Source organism: Halyomorpha halys, unplaced genomic scaffold (assembly GCF_000696795.3).
Source record: "Halyomorpha halys isolate HHAL.00 unplaced genomic scaffold, Hhal_1.1 Scaffold214.1, whole genome shotgun sequence".
In the NCBI taxonomy this organism is placed as follows: Eukaryota; Metazoa; Arthropoda; class Insecta; order Hemiptera; family Pentatomidae; genus Halyomorpha; species Halyomorpha halys.
This window is the reverse complement of record NW_027110944.1, coordinates 1,123,872-1,145,127: the sequence shown is the minus strand read 5'-3', so window position 1 is coordinate 1,145,127 and position 21,256 is coordinate 1,123,872. Positions and strand designations below refer to the sequence as shown.

At 30.2% G+C, this 21,256-nt stretch overlaps 1 protein-coding gene across 1 annotated transcript; it reads right to left on the bottom strand.

Moving 5' to 3' along the window:
* Pngl (N-glycanase Pngl) lies at positions 1–17,208 on the bottom strand. The gene is made up of 7 exons (XM_014418980.3): positions 16,844–17,208; positions 14,894–15,076; positions 12,570–12,814; positions 8,986–9,196; positions 3,388–3,562; positions 2,774–2,932; positions 1–473 (listed from the first exon to the last, which is right to left on the bottom strand). The coding sequence occupies exons 1-7, from the start codon at positions 17,171–17,173 to the stop codon at positions 307–309; spliced, it is 1,470 nt and encodes a 489-aa protein (XP_014274466.1). The 5' UTR covers positions 17,174–17,208; the 3' UTR covers positions 1–306.
* Between the last annotated feature and the right edge of the window lie 4,048 nt (positions 17,209–21,256).

The window sequence follows — 21,256 nt, the reverse complement described above, 5'->3', positions numbered from 1 at the left end:
AAGGTATTTATTTAGTCTTGCAACTAAATGTAACAAAATATAATAAAATATATTAACAACATAAAATTTAGTTTAAAATAAAATTAAAAGAATAATTATTTCAGTCAAGATGATATCTATTTATTATAAAACTAAACAATCCTTTATGTGTGTATACATAAAGGATAATTTACATATACAATCATTTTAGCAGTTAAGTTTATATCACACTTTTTAGTAAACAAAAATTTCACATATATTGTACATACTTAACAGTCTTTAAAGTAAGATTCTGCACAAGTTTCTTCTGAAATATTACAAAATTTTTTAACTGATAAATAAAACTACCCCAAAACTAACAGCAGCACCTTCACTCATTGATTGGCGTGCAAATTGAGACTGTTGCCATGAGATTTTGCCAGTCCCTCCAGTCAAAATAACTTGAACTGTTAATGACTTTTCAGGAATGAGTTGTAAATGGTCAATTGCAGTCCCTAAAAAATATTTCATCCAATAAAAAAACATTTTTTTTAAACATATTAACTTTAAATATTTTATTGATGTATGCACACACACACATGCTCACCTATATATGAATGCGTGAATATGTAAACGAATATCAAAAAGAGAGATAACGTATCAAAGGTTCAGTTTAGAGTGCAGGCTTTCTAAAATACTTAACTTACTCAATTCAAATTTTCAACAGTTCACTGATCACCATCCAAATGAGGTCTTCAAAAACAAACTAATAGCCTTAGTGAGGATGGGGATTGTGGTTTTATGGATTATACCTTGCTTCATGCTGTTTAGTCTAAGAAAAAGTTTTGATAGTAATTAGGAGATAAATAGATATAGAGATAGGACAGACTTGGAACAGTGGGATCATTCATAGCCGAGCGAGTTAAAGCACAGGTTCAAAACCGGCCTGAGGGGTCGACTTTTATTTCTGAGGCGGTCTCATGAAATGAAAACTTGACCTACCACCATGGTTAGAATAGGGTGGTAACCAGTATATGAACTCCCTACTCCTTCCCCTATGTCAGAAATGACCAGGAAGGGATTCATAAAAAAAAAATTTAAAAAGAGCACAGTGGAGGCATTTTGTGGTGGGGGGATTTAACCCCTCGACTTAGGATGCTTTATTATTGCAGTGGTGCTGGTTCAAATATGGCCTGGGAGGTTGCCTTTTATTTTTTGGTAGTCCCACATAATGAAAACTTGACCCCTCTCCCATGGTTAAAATAGGTTAGTTAACTCTAGATAACTACCCCATTGTCAGAAATTACAAGGATGGGGGTCATAAAAAAATAATAATAATAAAGATAGACCACAGTGGGACTGTTTATAGGTGAGGGAGTTAGTAAACCCGGCCAGGGGTGTTTGATCTTTATTTCTTGGTGGTTTAATGGAATGAAAACTTAGCCATCCACAATGGTTAGAATAGCTTCGTTACCTAAAGATAACCCCCTCCCTATGCCCCCATATGTCATAAATGACCTTGCAAAAGGTAAAGAAAAAAAAAAGATAGAGCACAGTGCTGACAACACTGCCACCCTAGAATAAAATTTCTAGAGTCAGGCACTTGCATTAGTAAAGTTTAACTATTTTATTTTCATTCTAAAACTATATAGAAATACAAACTTTATTATTTTAAATTTACACACCTATATTATATCTAAAACAATGTGCTCCAACTAATATAGCTGGAATTCTTAATTGAAGTCTCCTTTTTTTCTATTCTCCACTTAACTTGATAGGTGTTATTTCAGAACAATGAGCCTTCTATTTAGCTGGACTGCTTCTAACAGCCATTATCAAAGGATTATTACTATTGGTACCAAGGGATCTCAATCTCTTGGACTTATATACTTTTTGCCAACTTTACTATATGGAGATATTTCATATCATAATATAGGATGAGAAATAAGAGAGAGGGGAGAAAAAAACAGATCATATCTTAATTTAGGCTAAACAAACATTCAAAAATGATATATCTTCCTTCAGTGATGGTCAGAAGTTCACTCAACAATTTATCAGAGGGTCCATCAAAAATTTAGTTCATCTATTTATTTATACACTCACATTGATACCTCACTATTAATTACATCATACTATGTTTGATTTTTCACCGATGTCTCAAGTCAAATAGATAAATTTTTTTTTTAACTTTACTTTTTTCTAGTGTCAAATAATACTATATTATGTAAATGTAATAGGAGAGTAGGAGCTTAGATCTGTTTTAAAATCTCAGCAGTATCAGTTCGATTGAGTGCATTCCTGTTATCTTATTCTCTTCTGTTACAATATAAAAACATTTTCTGCTAGAACGGGCGTTTTTCGGACTATTTCCATTTCCTGCTAGTGCTTTTTATATTCTAATTATAATCATCATTCTGGAACTAATATTTTCTGCATTGAGCTATATGTGGGAATACATGATCATTATTAATAAAATGTTAATACATTATTTCATTTCCAGAAGTTTCACTTTCGTTGTCTAGTCCCAAGAAGACCACAATTAATTTTTTTTCAATAAAATTCACCTGACAGTTGTGTTAAAAAGTTTTTAAAAATCTGTATTATATAAGTTTTTATTTTTCAGGAATCCACTCCCTTTATATTACTTAGGTTGTAACTTATTATTTATAATTAAATAATACCCATACATAAGTACCCATTGAGCACATCTTGGCAAATTTAAATAGTTCACAATATAAATCATAAACCTATAAAATAAAATAAATTAATTAATATAAAATATAAATATTTTAATTAATCAAATTCATTAACATACCATTTTTTAATGAAATTTTATTTTCATTATTGTATGCTTTTACCTCAACCACACCACTGTCAACATGAAAAGCATTAATTTTTACACTGATTCCAACAATGTTTAAATTAGTATTAGTGAAATCAAATTTCCATGTAACCCTACCAGGTTTTCCACCCACTAAAATTAAAACAATATATTAATAAGAAAAATCGATATAAATTAAATTATTTAAATAATATAAATTCATCATATAATTAACATTTCTTTAAAAATAAAAAGTGAAAGCTGGTTATTAGTATGAATTAAACTAACAATTAATTAACTAAATCACACAAAGACATTTCAAAATTAATGTAATAAGAATTTTCTTAGAACTTTTGCAATACAAAATTTGAGTAAATAACAAACTAATTCACCATTTTAAAATACTTTATAATAAAATAGGTAAAAAAATAGTTGTATAAGTAGTAAAATAATTACAATATTAGGTGATTTTTACAAAACAAATTTAGAATTGTCGACAATATATAATTGCATCATCTTTATTTATCGATAATTATAACAAATATGAGCTTCATTTAAAAACAATAAATAAACCATAAAGTTCTTTGTTTGATTAATTATTTACTTACCTTCACGGGCTAAATAAGTCTGGGCCCAATCTGGTTCCTCTTTTCTAATCACATTTTGAAACGAATATGTACAAGTTCTCCAATCTCTATGAAAATTACTGGTTCCACCATTCCAGTGAAATAAGTAAACATCACTATTGGTACTATACCACATGCAATAATATTTTGGCTGAACCTACAATATGAAAAGAAACATAGATAAATTAGTAAACATAAACTTCTATTTTAATTAGTATTCAAAGAAGCATACGGTTTATACATCAACCTTTCAAAAAGGCCTTAACTCAGACAATTAATCCAAATGTGGCTATTTTTTCCTTATGTCTATTGCAAAAAATTCAAATCAAATGGCTGAACAAGCTAAGATTTATCAACACTAATATCTAGTGTTATTAATGGATGTTAGTTTTTGTGAGTGGAGATAAGCTCTCAAGAATTTATTTTTAATCATGTTATAACTACCTCAGACATTCTCATATTATATTTTTTTATATGCATATATTAGGAGAGCAGCTTTCGGTGTCCAGTATCATCTCTATTTAACAATTGTAGAATGAACTATTATAACACATTGCTAAATATTTAATTACAACTTTACATATTTCTCATGCAAATTATCAATAGAAAATCATACTTTTCTTGTTTTCTCCATATTTCAGGACATCATACACTTGAATATATTAATTGATCATCTGTTCCTACTGAATTTTTTTTTTAAATTGAAATTCTTTATAAGTCCGGTTCATCTTAAGTTTTTTATATATACTTCAATTAATTAAATGGCCCAACTTAGAGAAGATGAGACATCACCAACACCACATGCAGGTTCAGAAGCACTACACGAATCCCCAGCACAATCTATGTTGTGAACTCAAATGTCCTGACTAATCTGCCCATCTAATATGTTACACCAAAATTACTACAATATTTATTTTTCAACCACCATGAATTTTGTTTTTTGTAAAATATATGAATACAATTTTGGCATATGGGTTGCTTCTTGTTTTGAGTTGAGCACTTTGACTCGATTTCTTATAATCTAAATTGATTTTAGCATCTTCCACCAAATACGTGATTCTGATTTATGTAATATTTTTAAATTATATTTTGTGTCACAGTTTTTTGATATGGTTTGACAAGGCAGTAGTTGTTTTGGAACTGGGTCTTAGTGTGCTCTTGTGGTAGTATATGCTAGTTTTATTTAAGTTTTTAGTCAATAGCAAAAGTATGTTATTTATTTAGTAACTCTGACTTTCATTGTTTTTGAAAAGAGCTTGTCATAAGTTAGATATATTCTTGTCCTTATTTTTTTTAAATAAGTCTTCCACTGTGTAGTAAATTATGATGAATTAGACTCGTAAAAAATTATAATTTAAAAAAAAAATTAGTAGTAACAGACAGTGAATTAATATATTTAAATACATGATGTCCAGAAAAATGTAGAAAACAATTAATATTATGTTCAGGGTTGCGGTAAAAAAAAGAGCAAATAGTTTATAATTATTTAATATCCGACGTTTCGCCCCACTTTGCAGGGCTTCATCAGGGCTAAAAAGATACAAAAAAACAACTAAGAATATTACAACAATAAGATAGGATAAATATTATGTAAAAATTAAGTGATAAGAAAATTACATCTAAATAAAAAGATGAAAGACATAAAATAGTATTAATATTGAATAAACAATGATAAGAATAAAAAATGTAAGTAACAATGGTAAGAATAAAAATTTCAAAAAATATGTAAAATATACAGTTAAAAAAGTACAGAAGACATATAAGACAAAAACAAAACAAAAAAAAAGCAAATGAAAAAGAAAGTAGAGATTAAATAAACGTTGTGAAAGCATAAATATAAATAAAAGTAATAATAATGATACTGAAAGATTGCTGATTGACCATGTGTATTAATGCATCAGTAATAATGATATTAAATGATAATAAATGAGCAAAGAACAAATCAGGACCGTTCAACCTGTTCAAAGCAAAAGGTTAAACAGAAATGTAGAACAAGGTAAAAACAGATAAAACAAGGCAGAAAAAGGTAAAACAAGGCAGAAAAAGGTAAAACAAACAGGTAGGTGGTCCTGATTTGTTCTTTGCTCATTTATTATCATTTAATATCATTATTATTATTTTTATTTATATTTATTCTTTCACAACGTTTATTTAATCTCTACTTTCTTCTTCATTTGCTTTTTTTTTGTTTTATAAGAGTCTCCTGTACTTTTTAACTGTCTATTTTACGTATTTTTTTTAATTTTTATTCGTACCATTGTTACTTATTTTTTTTATTCTTCTCATTGTTTATTCAAGTTTAATTTTTACAGTCAACTAAATATATATACATACACAATTAATGGTATGATTTTGTATTGATAATTTGTATGACAAATATGTAAAATTTTAATTAAATATTTATCTATGTATTATAATAATTTATTCTAAAATAGAGATGAATATGATGCTCAACACTGAAAGCCGCTATCCCAATGTATGTTTATAAAAAATATATGTCTGAGGTATTATATGAATAAAAGCAAAAATTAAAAAAGTTTATTTACAAAGAAGTACAACTTACTTTATGAAGATATAATGATAAACATTATTATATTAATTCGTTGAAAAACCATATGTAATAAAAATCTAAAGACATTTACAAATTCAAAAATTTTTGGTGAGTATCTCAAGAGATCATTTTTTCGGTATAAGTTAACTCAGCTTATAATATAGCAAAAGTACTATTATGGGTACTGTCGGTAAAGAACATAAATAAGTAAATCTTATTCATTAATGCCAACGTTTTGGCTGGAATTGCAGGACTTTATTTAATTTAATGATTAAAAGGAAATACAGAATAACAAGAAAATAAGAAGATAGCAGATAATATAGGTACATAAGTATTGGAAGCAAATGAATAATGAAAGTATTATGAGAAAAAAAAACAGTATAAAAATATAGTAATATTAAAATTATGAAAAAGGAGAAAAAAAAAAGAAAATAATAATATTTCCCTCTGATTCTCATCTCCATGAAACCAGCATACACCGTATAAAACAGAAACTCTTAACCAAAATCATTAACAAACTTATCCATAATTACGAAAATCATCTACCCTCTTCTGCTAGTTATTCAGAACCCCCTTCTATCCCCTTATACAGATCACTACCATACAACCCTTTCCTTATAGATAACATACAAAGATTCTTATACTCCACTATCCCCAACCTTCAACTTTTTTTCAGATCTCATAACTAACTAAAAAACCTAAATACCAAATAAAGGATCCTATTCCTCTCCTACATCAATCCCATGTTGTATACTGCCTTGTTTGTTCTGTTCCCAACTGTAAATCCTCTAACATTGATGAAATCAAAACCTCAAATACCTCATTGCGCAACTCAATATCTGCTCCATTTAAATTTTCTCACACTTAGAACATTTCCATCTTTGCTCCACAAAGCTGCCCTTTAAATCATAGTTGAATTCTTATTCCATTAATGTTTATTTATCCACTATTTATTTATAATATTTAGTTTCACTTAGATCTAATTTCCTATTAATATTTAGTTTATATTCATTTTTATAAATGAACTGAAATGAATGAATGAAATCTAAATGAAACAACATATGAACTTAATATGTTGTCTACAAGCATTACCACAAACATATTTTTGCAATTCACGATTCTTTCAATTCAAGCACATGAAACCTGGCACCAGCCGGTATGTTTCTTATAATTACAAGCATTTATTATTTTTGGATAACCGATGTGGAGGAGGATCTAAGGTCAGTTGAATGTTCAAAGATGGAGGGAGAGAGCAAGAGATCGTGGCGATCTGTTGGCTGTGGTGGAGGAGCCCCGAGTTCTTATAAGACTAGTGCCAGAATAATAATTATATTATGATTGGAGAAGTTTGTCGGGGGTGCAGTCAGCAAATAACAACATAAATAAACAAAACCATATTTATTTATTTTATGCCGACGTTTCGACCAGAGTTTCAGGTCTTCATCAGGGCTATAGAACAAAAGAGATAACAACAACATTTAGAGAAACATAAAATTGGAAAGGAATAGTATACAAACAAATTTGGAATTATACAAAATATTGAATTGAATCATAAATGATAAAAAATTGATAACTGATAATTGAATAGTAAAAAAAAAAATTTAATTGATTGATAATCGTGGAATTAGATGGTAGTTGATTGAAAACAGTGAAAGATGAAATATAATATCATGTAGGTAAGAAGATATGTTATAATATAAGATATGCAAGTAGTGTCTAAAAAAATAAATAAATAAATTGAATCTACAAATTGAACAATATGACAGACAATGAAAAATAGTGAGTGGCATATATCTGAATTACAGTGTGAGTATTAACTTATATACCTATACTTAAAAATATAAATATATATGTGTGTGTATATAAGTTAAGAATTGGTAAAAGCAAAATGTCAAAAAAGAGAAGAAGGAATAAGATCTAACACCCTTGAACTGCTGTAAAATACTAGCTTTATTGTGTTCGCTACATCTCTTATATACCCTCGATCAGCTGATCCCCTCAGTCAGATGGTAGTTGATTGAAAACAGTGAAAGATGAAATATAATATCATGTTAGATATTATTTCCCCCCCCCCTGACTTCTCCAATCATTAATCTACGGTCAACTATCTACACCTCAATAATTATATTATATTTTTACCACCAATTTTCCACTATTTTCTTATTATTTCTTCCTCACTCACTTTACTAAGTAATAAAAAGAAAAAAAAAGGTGCGCTAAAAAAAAAAAAAGTTCCAGGTGCGCTAAAAAAAAACTTAAATAGTAATTAAACTATGTGAGAGTCATATGTGTTGGCTCACACATTAAATAATTCAATTACTATTTGAGTTTTTTTTTACCTCCGGACTATCAACCTCATATATATTGCACACGGTCAATCAAAGATCTTCCAATATTACGTTATGTTCACCACACTTAATTATTGTTTATTGTATTACTTACTCCTCTTGGTTTATATAGCTTTATATTTAATTCTTTAATTCTGTTATTCTACTTATATATTTAATTAATCACATACATGACTTCTTTCTTTTCTCTTTTATAACTTCAATTGTAAATAATTTTTATTTTGTACATATATTTACTAACTTGATTTCCATATGCATATTTTCTCCCCCCTCCCCCCTCTCCTTGCATAATTTTAATATTATTATATTCTCATACTGTTTTTATCTGCTCATAACACTTAAACTATATATTTGCTTCCAATACTTATATATTGGATATTATTGTTATTCTTATCTCCTTTTAATCACTAAGGTAGTAACGTTGTTTTTTCTTCTTAGCCCAGAATTCTAACCAAAACATTGGCACTAATACACAAGTTTTACTTACTTGTGTTTTTTACAGACCTTACCCCCAACAATCTTCTCTTTATACAGTAATACAGATTTCATTTCATGAAAATTTGAATTTAAAAGGTATGCAAATAAAAGACGAAATACTACTAGAAAAAAAAGTATGCTGACTGTTGGTAAATGAATCTAAAAGTAGCAATAGGGAGAGAAGGATAGAGAAAAAGAATTTACCTTTATTTCACTCTGATGTAATTGAAAAACGTAGCCATTGTCAAAAACTGGAGCTTCCATTTCTCCTCTCACTTCACGCCATTCTTGTGAACCGGATACGCGACCAGGAAACACCTCTATTGTTCTCGGTTCAGTCAAAAATTCTGCTAACTCTCCAATCATTCTTTTGAAAATGTGGCGTCTTTTTAGAGGTGAAGAGCAGTTATCAAGTCTAAATAAAATTAAATTTAAAAACAACTTGAGAGAATTTCTTATTCAGTACATACATACATTAATTGAAATATCCATCTAAAATTGATTTTGAACTTATGCAAGAAAGAAATAATTATTATTTCATTAACATTTATGGTTCTGGTGATAGACACTAAAATAGAATATAATTAATGGTTGTTCAGATGTTGCAAAATTAAAACAAAAAATTTGTTTGAAAAATTAAAGGCCAGTTAATTCCTTTCATTGAGGAGGCAATCAGGTCCAAATAAGCGATAGTTCAGTAATAATTTCAAAATCTAAACTTATAATAAGTTTTATTAAGAAATATAATATATAATAAATTTAATAATCTTTTTACTGGAAGAGTCTTATGGAATTAAACTGGAATTAGTGAATGACACAAATTCAAAACCAAACAAAATACCAAAAAAATAAGAACTACCCATTCTTATAAGTTTATTTATCATATTTTTAGTTTAAGTTCTTGCAATAATATACAATATAAATTTATTAATTATGAGAAACTTTTTTTTCATATATGATTAAATGGAATCCAATTTAAAAGAATATACTTAACGAAGAAATATAATGGACACTAATAAGATGTTTTTATGATCTAAGAGATCTAACTTCCTTATTAAACCTTATTATATATTTAAAATGGAATTAGTGAATGACACAAATTCTTCCTTATTAAAATACAATAGTTTATTTCATATCATCAGCGACGTTTCGGGAGATTTCTCCCATCTTCAGGCTGTTGATAACAAAAACCTATATATGACATATAATTTTCTCCTTATTGTTATTCTTGCTATTATATTATAATATTAATGTCATTTAATTAGTAAAACTTGCTATTGGTCATACATTTTAGGTGAAATTTCGAGAAATGACGATTTCTCCTAAAATGTATGACCAATAGCAAGTTTTACTAATTAAATGACATTAATATTATAATATAATAGCAAGAATAACAATAAGGAGAAAATTATATGTCATATATAGGTTTTTGTTATCAACAGCCTGAAGATGGGAGAAATCTCCCGAAACGTCGCTGATGATATGAAATAAACTATTGTATTTTAATAAGGAAGAATTTGTGTCATTCACTAATTCCATTTTAAATATATAATAAGGTTTAATAAGGAAGTTAGATCTTTTAGATCATAAAAACATCTTATTAGTGTCCATTATATTTCTTCGTTAAGTATATTCTTTTAAATTGGATTCCATTTAATCATATATGAAGAAAAAGTTTCTCATAATTAATAAATTTATATTGTATATTATTGCAAGAACTTAAACTAAAAATATGATAAATAAACTTATAAGAATGGGTAGTTCTTATTTTTTTGGTATTTTGTTTGGTTTTGAGTGGAAATTAAAAATCTAATTTTCAATTTCAGCAGACAACCAGAATTTATTAATAAAAAAAATATTTTATTTAAAAAAAATCTTAAAATTTATGTTAATTTTTCATGCCATGGTCATTATCTTGGAAAATATCAACTGTGTATCAACATTTTCTTATACTGCTGTGAAGTTATAAAAAAACCTAAAATTAATCATGTTTCACAAACTGATTTGATATCCAACTTCTAATAATTAAACAATAATTGATAATTAATTTAATTAGTCATAATTAATACATACTGATATTAAAATAGACAGTTAGTATAATGTTTGCATCGAATAACAAAAATATTGATACAATAAAACAGAAAAATTTACCTTTTGCTAACAAACAATGTCACTACTTTTGTCACTTTGGTATACTAGATTGGTCTATTTCAATATGCTTTTCCTTCTCATTTTTTAATATATATTCTAAAATAGGTCAAAGTTGACTTTTCAATTTTTTTTTTCCATTACCTCAAATATAAAAGCATCCAGTGCTTGGGAATTCCCCTTATTTCCATACAAGGTCTCCCAGCCTAGGCCAATCAAGCTGGACAGTAATCGTATAATTTTTTTCAGGATTTTCATTTGAGTTTTCAAACACAGTATTAATAAAGAGACTAATAATAATTTAAAAAATAACACAACTTGGCTCCTGATGACTAAATTGGCCAAAGTAAGGATACCTCACATGAAAATAAAGGGAGTTCCAAAGTAATAATGGATGCTTCTTACGTTTCAACTGATGAGCAATACAAAAAAATTATATTGAGCTAATTTAGAAATAATATTAAAAAATGATAAGAAGAGATACTAAAATAGACAAATCTAGTAAACACAAGCGACAAAAGTAGTATAATTATTTACCAACAGAAGATATATTTTTTCATGATGATGAGAAGATAGTTGAATGTAGATAATATATATGAAAAGAAGATGGTTGGAGGTGCGGTCAGAAAATAACACAAATAATAAGTTGAAAAACTTATTTAATAGTGCCAATGTTTCAGCCAGAATTTCTAGCCTTCATCAGGACAAAGAACAAAGAACAAGATAACAAGCAATGAATGCAAACAAACATAAAAAGAGAAAATATAAACAGAATGATAAAGTAAATAGTTGTACAAAATGAAAATTAATAAAAATAAAGTGATAAAGAAGTGGAAAATAAAACATATATATAGCTAATTAAATATGTAAGTAGAATAACATAATTAAGGAAATAAAAATTTAAAGTTATATAATGCAAAGAAGTATGAATATTTTAATTTAGTAATAATTTAAAAATTGAAGTTATAGAAAGAAAATACATGTTACTAATGAAATATGTAAGGATAATACTAGAATAAAGAAACAAAATACAATGTTAAGTCAGACAAAAGAGGTTAATACAAAAGATGACAATAATACTATGTGGTAAACTTAACTAATAATGTGGGTAAGGAAAAATAAGAAAAGAATAGATAAGGAGAAGGGGGTAAAAGAAAGATAAGAAAAAGAGAATAAATCAAAGAACTCACCTCCTAGTAGGAGATTGAAAATCTAAGTGAGCTCAGTGGAGCACTCAAGTTACAAAAATACGTTACAAAGATGACAAAATTACTGGAAGGTGAGAATACATTACATGTTATTTATATGGGTAAAAATAAAAAATAGAAAATATTTACAAACTTATTTAAAAGAAGGAAATGTATAAGAGGGTGATGACAAACGGTTTTAGAAAATGCTTAAAATGTTAAAAAATATGTTACAAAGTTGACAAAATTACCGGAAGGTGAGAATACATTACAAGTTATCTGGAGGGTTAAAAAAAAAGAAATTGAAAATATTTAAAAGAGGAAATATGTATAAAAGGATCGATGACAAATGGTTAAAAAAAAAAATTGAAGTACAATAGTTATTATAAATGATATTTTTCCAAATTAAATGATCAATAAATTACATAACAATACATGTAAAAAAAATATTACACGAGCTTGTTGTGTTTTGAAACAACATATAATATTGTAGCATTTGTATCTGCATCACGCCTACTAAGAACACCTTTATGATCTTGACTATATCTCCATGTGACGTCTTGTATTTCCTTGGTAGGGCTGAAAGACATGATTAGTTTGGGCTTCTTTCCCCAACCTAATTCATACATAAGAGGCTTGTCAACAACGCCCTCAGATGGATCACAATGAATCCATCTACTTTGAATATGTGAATATACCTAAAATTAAATTCATAATAATTGTAAGTAAGATTTCTTAAGCTATGAATACATTTTTTTTTTTTGTTTAGAAATAATTTTACAAATAAGTATGATTTATTAACCATTGTAGTGTTCAAAAAATAAAAAAAGGACTCATAAATTACTTCTTATATAGAAGTCTACTTCAGATCAAATTGAGGATAAAAGAATAAGACCATGAATTAAAGATAAAACAAATCAATAAACATGTGTAGGGGTATCCTCTTTTTCTTTTAATATTAAAAGTAAAAAAAAACATAAAGTTACACTGGTCAACAATAGTTGCCTCTAAGTAGATGATCAAGGAAGTACTTGATTACTTCTATGAAAAGCCAACATTTGGTTTGCTTCCAATGGATTGCAGCATAGAGGACATTGAGGTAATGATATTGCAGCTAAATATATCTAAAATTTGGAGACTAAATTTTCCAGAAAATACAGATTATACAAAGCCTAATCTTTTAAAGTGATAATAGGTAACACAAATCAAAATGTAAGATGGTCAAACTTTAAGACAATATTTCTCTATGATAAATTTCAACTCAAAAGAATTCTGTTGCATTTATTTATTTCCCTGAAGTTACAACCCACAGTAAGTTATGTCTTCTTCAATGTAGCTATGCTACTAATCCCAGTCATTTGCAGCCACTTTTTATAAACGAATCAGTTTTTGTTTTTTTTTAAGGAAATAAATGTAGGGTATTATCAAAACCTGGTTGATATAACAGGAAAAAGAAAAGAAAATCCTGAGACAATAAGATTTAACAATTTTTACATAATAAATTTTTATATACAAAAATATAAATATCAGCTTAAATTTTCCACTTTATTAACATAATACATTTTGTTTCCTTCAGCACTATACTTCAGTTAACTTTTATTTTCAACCAGCAAGGATACCAAATTTTCAGTTCTGTTAATGGATGTTTTAGTTTTTCATTCATGTCACCTTTTAACCCCTATAGGTCACTTCTCACGTAACAACAGTTATTTGTTGCAGCAGTCGTACGAGTATGTCACATTGGAGGTAACAAAGCGAAACTCTAAAACAGGTAAAAATCGAAACACTCTGATTTTAAGTTCTTGAGAAAATTTGTTTTTGGAGTATGTGGTGGATTTGTTTTTGGAGCCTGTGGCTGATACCTATGGCTGGCATATACATATAACAGTTAAACGTGGCAGTTAATGCAACTGCTAGTCCACTTGCATTACTTGTAATATTAACGATCACGCCAGACCCAGTCCGACAATAAAACTGTCTTGATAGTTAATGCTGTCATGATTGTAATTATTAAGTATTAAGTTATACCATGGTAGTGGTTAAAACGTCTGCCGCAATAACTGAAAGTGTATGATAGTTAACTGTCAAGGCGCATACATGTGATTGTTAAAGTTCATGTTGATGAACTTCATTTATACTAACTGTCTTAGTTCATAATGGCTTACTTTTTAGATACTTTAAGCCAGATAGCATGGATGGCCACTTTATCCATTCTGTATGCCTCTCTCATATGCCAAGGCCGACTTCTTTGTTGGTTGGATTATAGTTTTTCAATAAAACCAAAATACGATTGAGATCCTCGTATCATCAATCATAAGTTTCAAACATCAGAGTAGATGCTCTCTGTATTGTATTAGTGACAGGTTTTTTTAAATTTTATTATTATTAATTTCTTTTGGTGATAAGGCTCAAGAAAAGTAATTTTTGAGAATAATAGAGCACCTAATTTAAAAGAGATAAAGTCATGTGGCCTCCAAAAAAAAAAAAAAGAATGTTGTTTTGTAGGATTAATATATGACTGAACACTTCCATAAGCCAATAAACAACATGAAAGTGAACTATTCAGTAAGCTTTCATTTTTTAATTATTTAAATTTGATACATAGAATACTTATAGTTTTTTAATCTAAATTATTTTTTCAGAACCAAGATATTGAATTGATAAAACAATATGAAACATCCTTTTTCATTCATAAGTGGTCAGTTCAATTTACCATTGTTATTCATTAATTCTATTCCAAGAATAGATATATTTAAGAAAAATATATGTAAACTCACTTCTGTCCATGCATGGTCATTGGTGTCATAAATAAACCTAGCTTCATACCCTAGAGCAAAACACATCACAGTGAACACTTGAGAGAATTCAGAACACCTCCCTTGACGGGTTTGTAGTAGTATGTATGGGTCATTAAACCTTTCAAAATTAAAACTGGTTTGACAATCAGTACATTCATAAACCTGTGAAGAAATCATATGACATAATTAGCAATTATATGGAATGCATTTCACAATCAAATTATATTAACTTCATTTTTTGTCTCTTCAGAATAAAAGTGAAAAAGCCTAAAAGACCCATCAAGCACTGTTTAAAACTTGGACTAAAGAAAGGTCCATAGACCATCTAAATCTCTAATTACTATTTGAAATAGGTTTACAAAGCTTTCACTCAATAACAGGCAAAGTGGTGAAATAATAAGCACATTCCCTGTTCCTAGATCTTTCTATATAAAACAAAAGTATGCAGGGCTTCAGGAGAGGTTCTTCATTTTCTTTTTAGCTGTGTCTTGGTCCTGCATTTCTACAGTCCTGAAAAGCTGAGCCTTGAGGCATCATGTAGTAGAAAGCCAATGATACAGACCCTCTCTTCAGCCACTGATATATCAGAGATTTGAATTCATAACAACTTTTGCCAGTAAGGATATCAAAGTCATTTAAGAGTGGTAATAATGAATCCTGTGAAGCTTAAAAAGGCCCGTTTGAAGTATTATATAGAAGGGGAAATATTATATATATTCAGATGAACTTGATTCCCCAAGTAGCTTGATTAAACAGTATAGTTTTATACAAACTCCTTAATTTCACAACACAGAATCGAACACGCTCTGACTTATTTGGATACTTGTAATTTCTTCTAATTTCGAGCATCCACTTGTGTGGTGCAGAGATCCTGACTGATTCAAACCATACCTCCTTCTGTTGTTAAAATATAATTTACAAAGGTGACCTTAGCAGCGAGCCCCTCACACACAAAATCAATTATGTTTATTCAATCCTTCTTCTGCCCATAGGAGCAGATATATATTTTAAATTCAGTTAATGCAGAGATTTTATAAGGTAAGTTGAAAAATGTATCTAATTCTTAAATTTTAATAACTTGAAATCATGCAGCTATCATCCTATTATTTCAGTTGGCTCATAAATGGGTTCAATTGACAGAAATTTTAGCATATATGAGTAAGATTATTAACTGAGAGCAAAAAATAAATATAAATTTTTAAATTTACACAAATTTATTGATACTCTAGTATGTGGTAAGTGTAACTCTTTAGTTACATACCATATTTGAATTATATTATATAATCGAGTTACTGGGAAAAGTTGTATTAAAAATTTAAGCACTTGGTAATTTTTACCATTCACCTAACAATATTATTGGTATTATTTCGTAGTATTTACCATCTTTAGAATCATAATCAATCATCTCTAATTTAAAGTACATTAAGGGATGGTTTTAAGAAATCTTAAATATAAATGTATATAATATTTTTATTTAGTTACGATTTATTATTTCTATAATGGTCTTATGTTAGTTAAAATGTCTGTTTACAAAAACCTAAGAGGTATTAATAATTGAAATTCCTTAAGTATACTAACAGTCACAAACCTCCACAAATATGCTCCATAAGCATATCATAGTACACAATAAAATAATAATGTTTACAAATATAAATAATTGATAACATTGAATTTAGGTTCATAAAAAATTTTTCTTAAAACTCGATAGATCTCTCTTATAAGCCAAGATATAAATGAATAACATATGTATTGAACTAAATGTTTATCGAAAATGAAAAAAAATTCCCTGGAATATAGTAAAAAAAGACATCCAAAGGAGAGGATATCTTAAGAATTATATATATATCCATCGATTGTACCTATTCTCAATAGAATGAAGAATTAAAAATTACACTAATAACTAAATATAAAAAATATTTCTTGATTAACCTCGGTATTGCCTCTAGATTGTCCTGGAGAGACTGGATCATATCTGACCATTTCACAGAGTTTGCCACACCCATTGCAGTTAGGCTCATACCATTTAAAAAATTCATTTTTAAACCAAGTTAATAAACTTAGTAAAAAGAATTTCTCAAGTAAAATGGTCTCCTCAAGTTTAATCTTATAGAATAACAGTTGAGTTTCTCTTAATAATGCACAAGTATTTGACCATATTTTAGAAACAGGTATCAACTCAATAGCTTTGTCTAATAGTTGTTTATCATTATATTTAGATGTTATATCTAAAACATGATAGACAACATCTAATAAAGCCATTGTTAATTTAAATCTATTACCTCATACAGAACGACTAGTTCAAAACGTCAATTTATTTATTCCTGAACGCAATAAGATAACAATCAAGAGAAATATTTGATAGGTCAAGTTATAATACAATACATAAGAATTAGTAAAATATGTAAATACGTTAATTTATCCAATAACAGGTTATATTTTTTATTATGTTGTAGTTCTAATGAGGTATACCAAGAGCTACAACTTAAATTAGAATCAAATTATTGAAAGCAACTTATTATTTTTAAGAATCCATTATTCTTCCCCTTGCAGTTTTAGAGTATTTTTTTCGATAGTGTGATGCACAAGATTTAGACATCCTCCAACAATGCCAATTCGGAAAAGGGGAAGAATAGCTCCATAGTAGGATCGGATGAGTCAAAAAGTCAACCAACAAACACTATGTGGTCCGAGAGATCTAATGTTATTTACCCTCTATACTGTATATGGAATGACCATGTAGCGAAACCGCTACATGCTGGTCTATACTATAACTACAACAGCCAAAAAAAAAAACCGTTACCATACGCTATGACAAATCTAGCTGCCGTAACGCTTTGTTTTATCAAATGAATTAACATTAAATTGTTTTTCATCATTTAAAATTACAAATATGCAAAATCTCATAGCCATCTACTTAATCACATTAGAGATATACTTCCTTTAAGCTGTGATGACCCAATTATGATTGACTGTTATGGAAACCAGAATGTCTCTGCAATATACATATATAAGTTATGGTATGATAAGGCATACTGTTGGTCTTAATCCTTACTTCCCCTATAAACAAACATGCAAATATATATATTATTTTATATTATATTACATGGTTAATATAAGAGGTACATTTTTTTAAGTTTTTGAACTCACCGTCACTGATATCAAAACCGAGACCTTTAGACACCGAATAAATTTTTTTCTTTCTCCTCTGTTGGTTTTATTTTCCCCTAAACATTTAATGTTTAAACATAAACTTGACATAATTCAGCAGGTAGCGGAATCGTGAGACCGTGAATTTTATATCTGGACGGCTTGAACCCAGACAACCCAGATCTTACTGCAATCAACCCACCTCCGGAAGAGATTCAACCACTACCAGAAGTCTCTCTCTTTAGCGGAAGCTCATGCAAATACGTTAGAAGGGGTGAGGTGAAGAGGACCAATAGGAAGAAATGAACGAGAGTTCTGCGGAGGATGCCTGCAGAGGGACGAACGCAAACTGAGGAACTACCATGTAAGAAGGGTCACACTGCCATGCCACTGTAGATGATTACGTCATCAGATAAGCCAATTTCCTAATATATGAGGCCCCATGATTTGCTCTTATATTAAATAATGGAATACTTATTTAAACTACACTTACTAACTCGATTGCCCCCTCGGGATTTTACATGGCCTTTAAAAGAATGTTCTTCGTCAAGCCAAATTTTATTGTTTTGATACTTTTATTGACCGCCATCCGAACTATCTTCCTACAATAAAGTACACAGTATTAAAAAATGATAGAAAATATTAAAAGTAGGAAAATATTAAAATAGGGATGTTTTCTTCAATTTTTCCACCCATTCCAGTGGTCTATGGTCGGTGTGGACCCAAAAGCGTCTACCAAATATGTAGGGTCTAAAATGCTCCACCACCCATATATTTTCCAGACGTTCACGTTCCAGGGCGCTGTAACGACCCTCCGTATTGGTGAAACATCTAGACATCTTTCCCTCTTCGCTATGGTGCGACAGCACCCTCCTCCCTCCCCCTTCAGAGCGTACTCGTTTGCGTCGGTCATGAGAGTGAATTGTTTTCCGAAATCGGTAAACGCTAAGACTGGTTCTCGTTGTAATTGTTCAATATATTTCTGGATGTTGTGCGCCATACTTGACGTTACCACTATTAGGCAACCTTTTTTAAAATAAACTATTTAGGGGTATCAGGTACTCTGCCATATCCGTTACAAATCTCCTATAATAGTTATAACCCAATAACCTCCGCACGCCCTTTAAATCTGTTGGTATTGCCATCCTTTGGAGGGCCGACACTTTCTGGTTCACCTTCACCCCGTTTCTGGAGAGGTATTGCTTCCTAGAAAAATAATTTGGTCATGTCCCAGTGCAGACTTTTCTTGGGATAGCTTCAGGCCAAATTATTTCATTCGCTGGAACACTCTCCTTAGGTGGTCTACGTTGTAGGCTTCTGATTTAATGATAACCTGCAAGTCATTCACATACACTTGGCATCCTGCTACCTCCAGTCCCCTCAAAAATTCATCCACAAGCCTCTTGAACGTCATGGGCGCATTTTAAAAACCGAATGGCATTCTGGTGGATTCATAATGAACTCGCTCGAAAGTGAATGCAGTCTTTTTTTATCCTTCACCCCCCGCCCCCATTTCTGGCATACGGGGTGCGGGAGCAGTGGGGTAGTGCGCGCTGGGGTTTGCGCATGCCACTGCTCCCAAAGATCACCATTTCTTTTTTATTCTTTTATTAAATTTTTTACTGTGGTGCAGCCCAGCACTAGATTTAGTGCCTTACTGATGGAGCTGCGCCTTGTCCACTGCATACGTTCGGTAGGTCCTTCTTGTGCGCATCCGTCTGAGTGCCTCCTGCAGTTACCAGGCTGGTCCAGCCCTCCTGGTCTCAGTCTGGGTCAGCTTCCTCCTCTTCTGGTGGTTCGCCGATGTTGGGCGGTCAAGTCCTTCCCATTGTGAAATGATTTGGGCTCACCACCTCCTTCCACCCGTAAATGAACTTCCTGAAGAAGGGATAATTTGTAAGTGAATGCAGTCTTATACTGGTACTTGGGTTTTATTTTTATATGGTGGTCCCCGCCTTTAAATCTAGGGTGCCAAAAATTTTCGCACCACCTAACGTACCCAAAATATCACTACTGTCGAAACGCCTGAAGATTTCGCCGCTCCTCCAAGTAAGTCACTCTATCTTGTTTTAACAGAATATTGTATACTGTTTTTTTCCCGTAGCGCCTAGCGCATCTCCCTCTTTAAAAAAAAAAAATCATCAAAGTCACTGTATCCTTCCAACAGTTACCTCATATTACTGCGTCTACTCTCTCTTTCCTCTTCCCTAAGAGTTCCTGGGACTTGTATCTCTTCTCCCCGATCGTTATATCCTATTTCCCATCTTTTTCTTTATTCGTACACCCACTGTATCTAGTAGGTCATACCCTATGATTACTTATAATCTCGAGGCATCTTTACTATTACGAGTTGATCTTTAGTCTCCGACTTACTCAACCCCATTACCGCCATCCTCTAGATACTGCAGGGCAACCTAGGGTAATTAACTGATAATTATATATCGTGACCTGGAATGTCCTTCACCGTCCAACTTCTCCACTACAGTCACACTGCCATGCCCCCTTCTTACATGGTAGTTCCTCAGTTTGCGTTCGTCCCTCTGCAGGCATCCTCCTCAGAACTCTCGTTCATTTCTTCCTATTGGTCCTCTTCACCTCACCCCTTCTAACGTATTTGCATGAGCTTCCGCTAAAGAGAGAGACTTCTGGTAGTGGTTGAATCTCTTCCGGAGGTGGGTTGATTGCAGTAAGATCTGGGTTGTCTGGGTTCAAGCCGTCCAGATATAAAATTCACGGTCTCACGATTCCGCTACCTGCTGAATTATGTTAAGTTTATGTTTAAACATTAAATGTTTAGGGGAAAATAAAACCAACAGAGGAGAAAGAAAAAAATTTATTCGGTGTCTAAAGGTCTCGGTTTTGATATCAGTGACGGTGAGTTCAAAAACTTAAAAAAATGTACCTCTTATATTAACCATGTAATATAATATAAAATAATATATTTGTAATTTTAAATGATGAAAAACAATTTAATGTTAATTCATTTGATAAAACAAAGCGTTTTATCATTTGGTGATCGAGATTTTAAAATTTTTAACAACATTGTAGAGACTGTGTAAATAAGCAAAAAATATTCAATTGTGAACTGTCAGTTATTTCAAAAGAACATCTAGTGTTGAAAAGTTAATTCATTATTACAATAACTTATTTACCATTCGCTAGTCTGAGATAGCAAACAATTTCAAAAGTGATTTT

Bases quoted from the DNA above. Each gene is read 5' to 3' on its own strand.
- Pngl (XM_014418980.3), bottom strand. From the start codon at position 17,173: ATGGCTTTATTAGATGTTGTCTATCATGTTTTAGATATAACATCTAAA. The intron at 9,197-12,569 runs GTAATATTTTTT...AATTTTATTTAG, and splicing joins TCAAAACACAACAAGCTCGT to ACTTGATAACTGCTCTTCAC. The intron at 2,933-3,387 runs GTAAGTAAATAA...TTTTAATTTTAG, and splicing joins GACTTATTTAGCCCGTGAAG to TGGGTGGAAAACCTGGTAGG.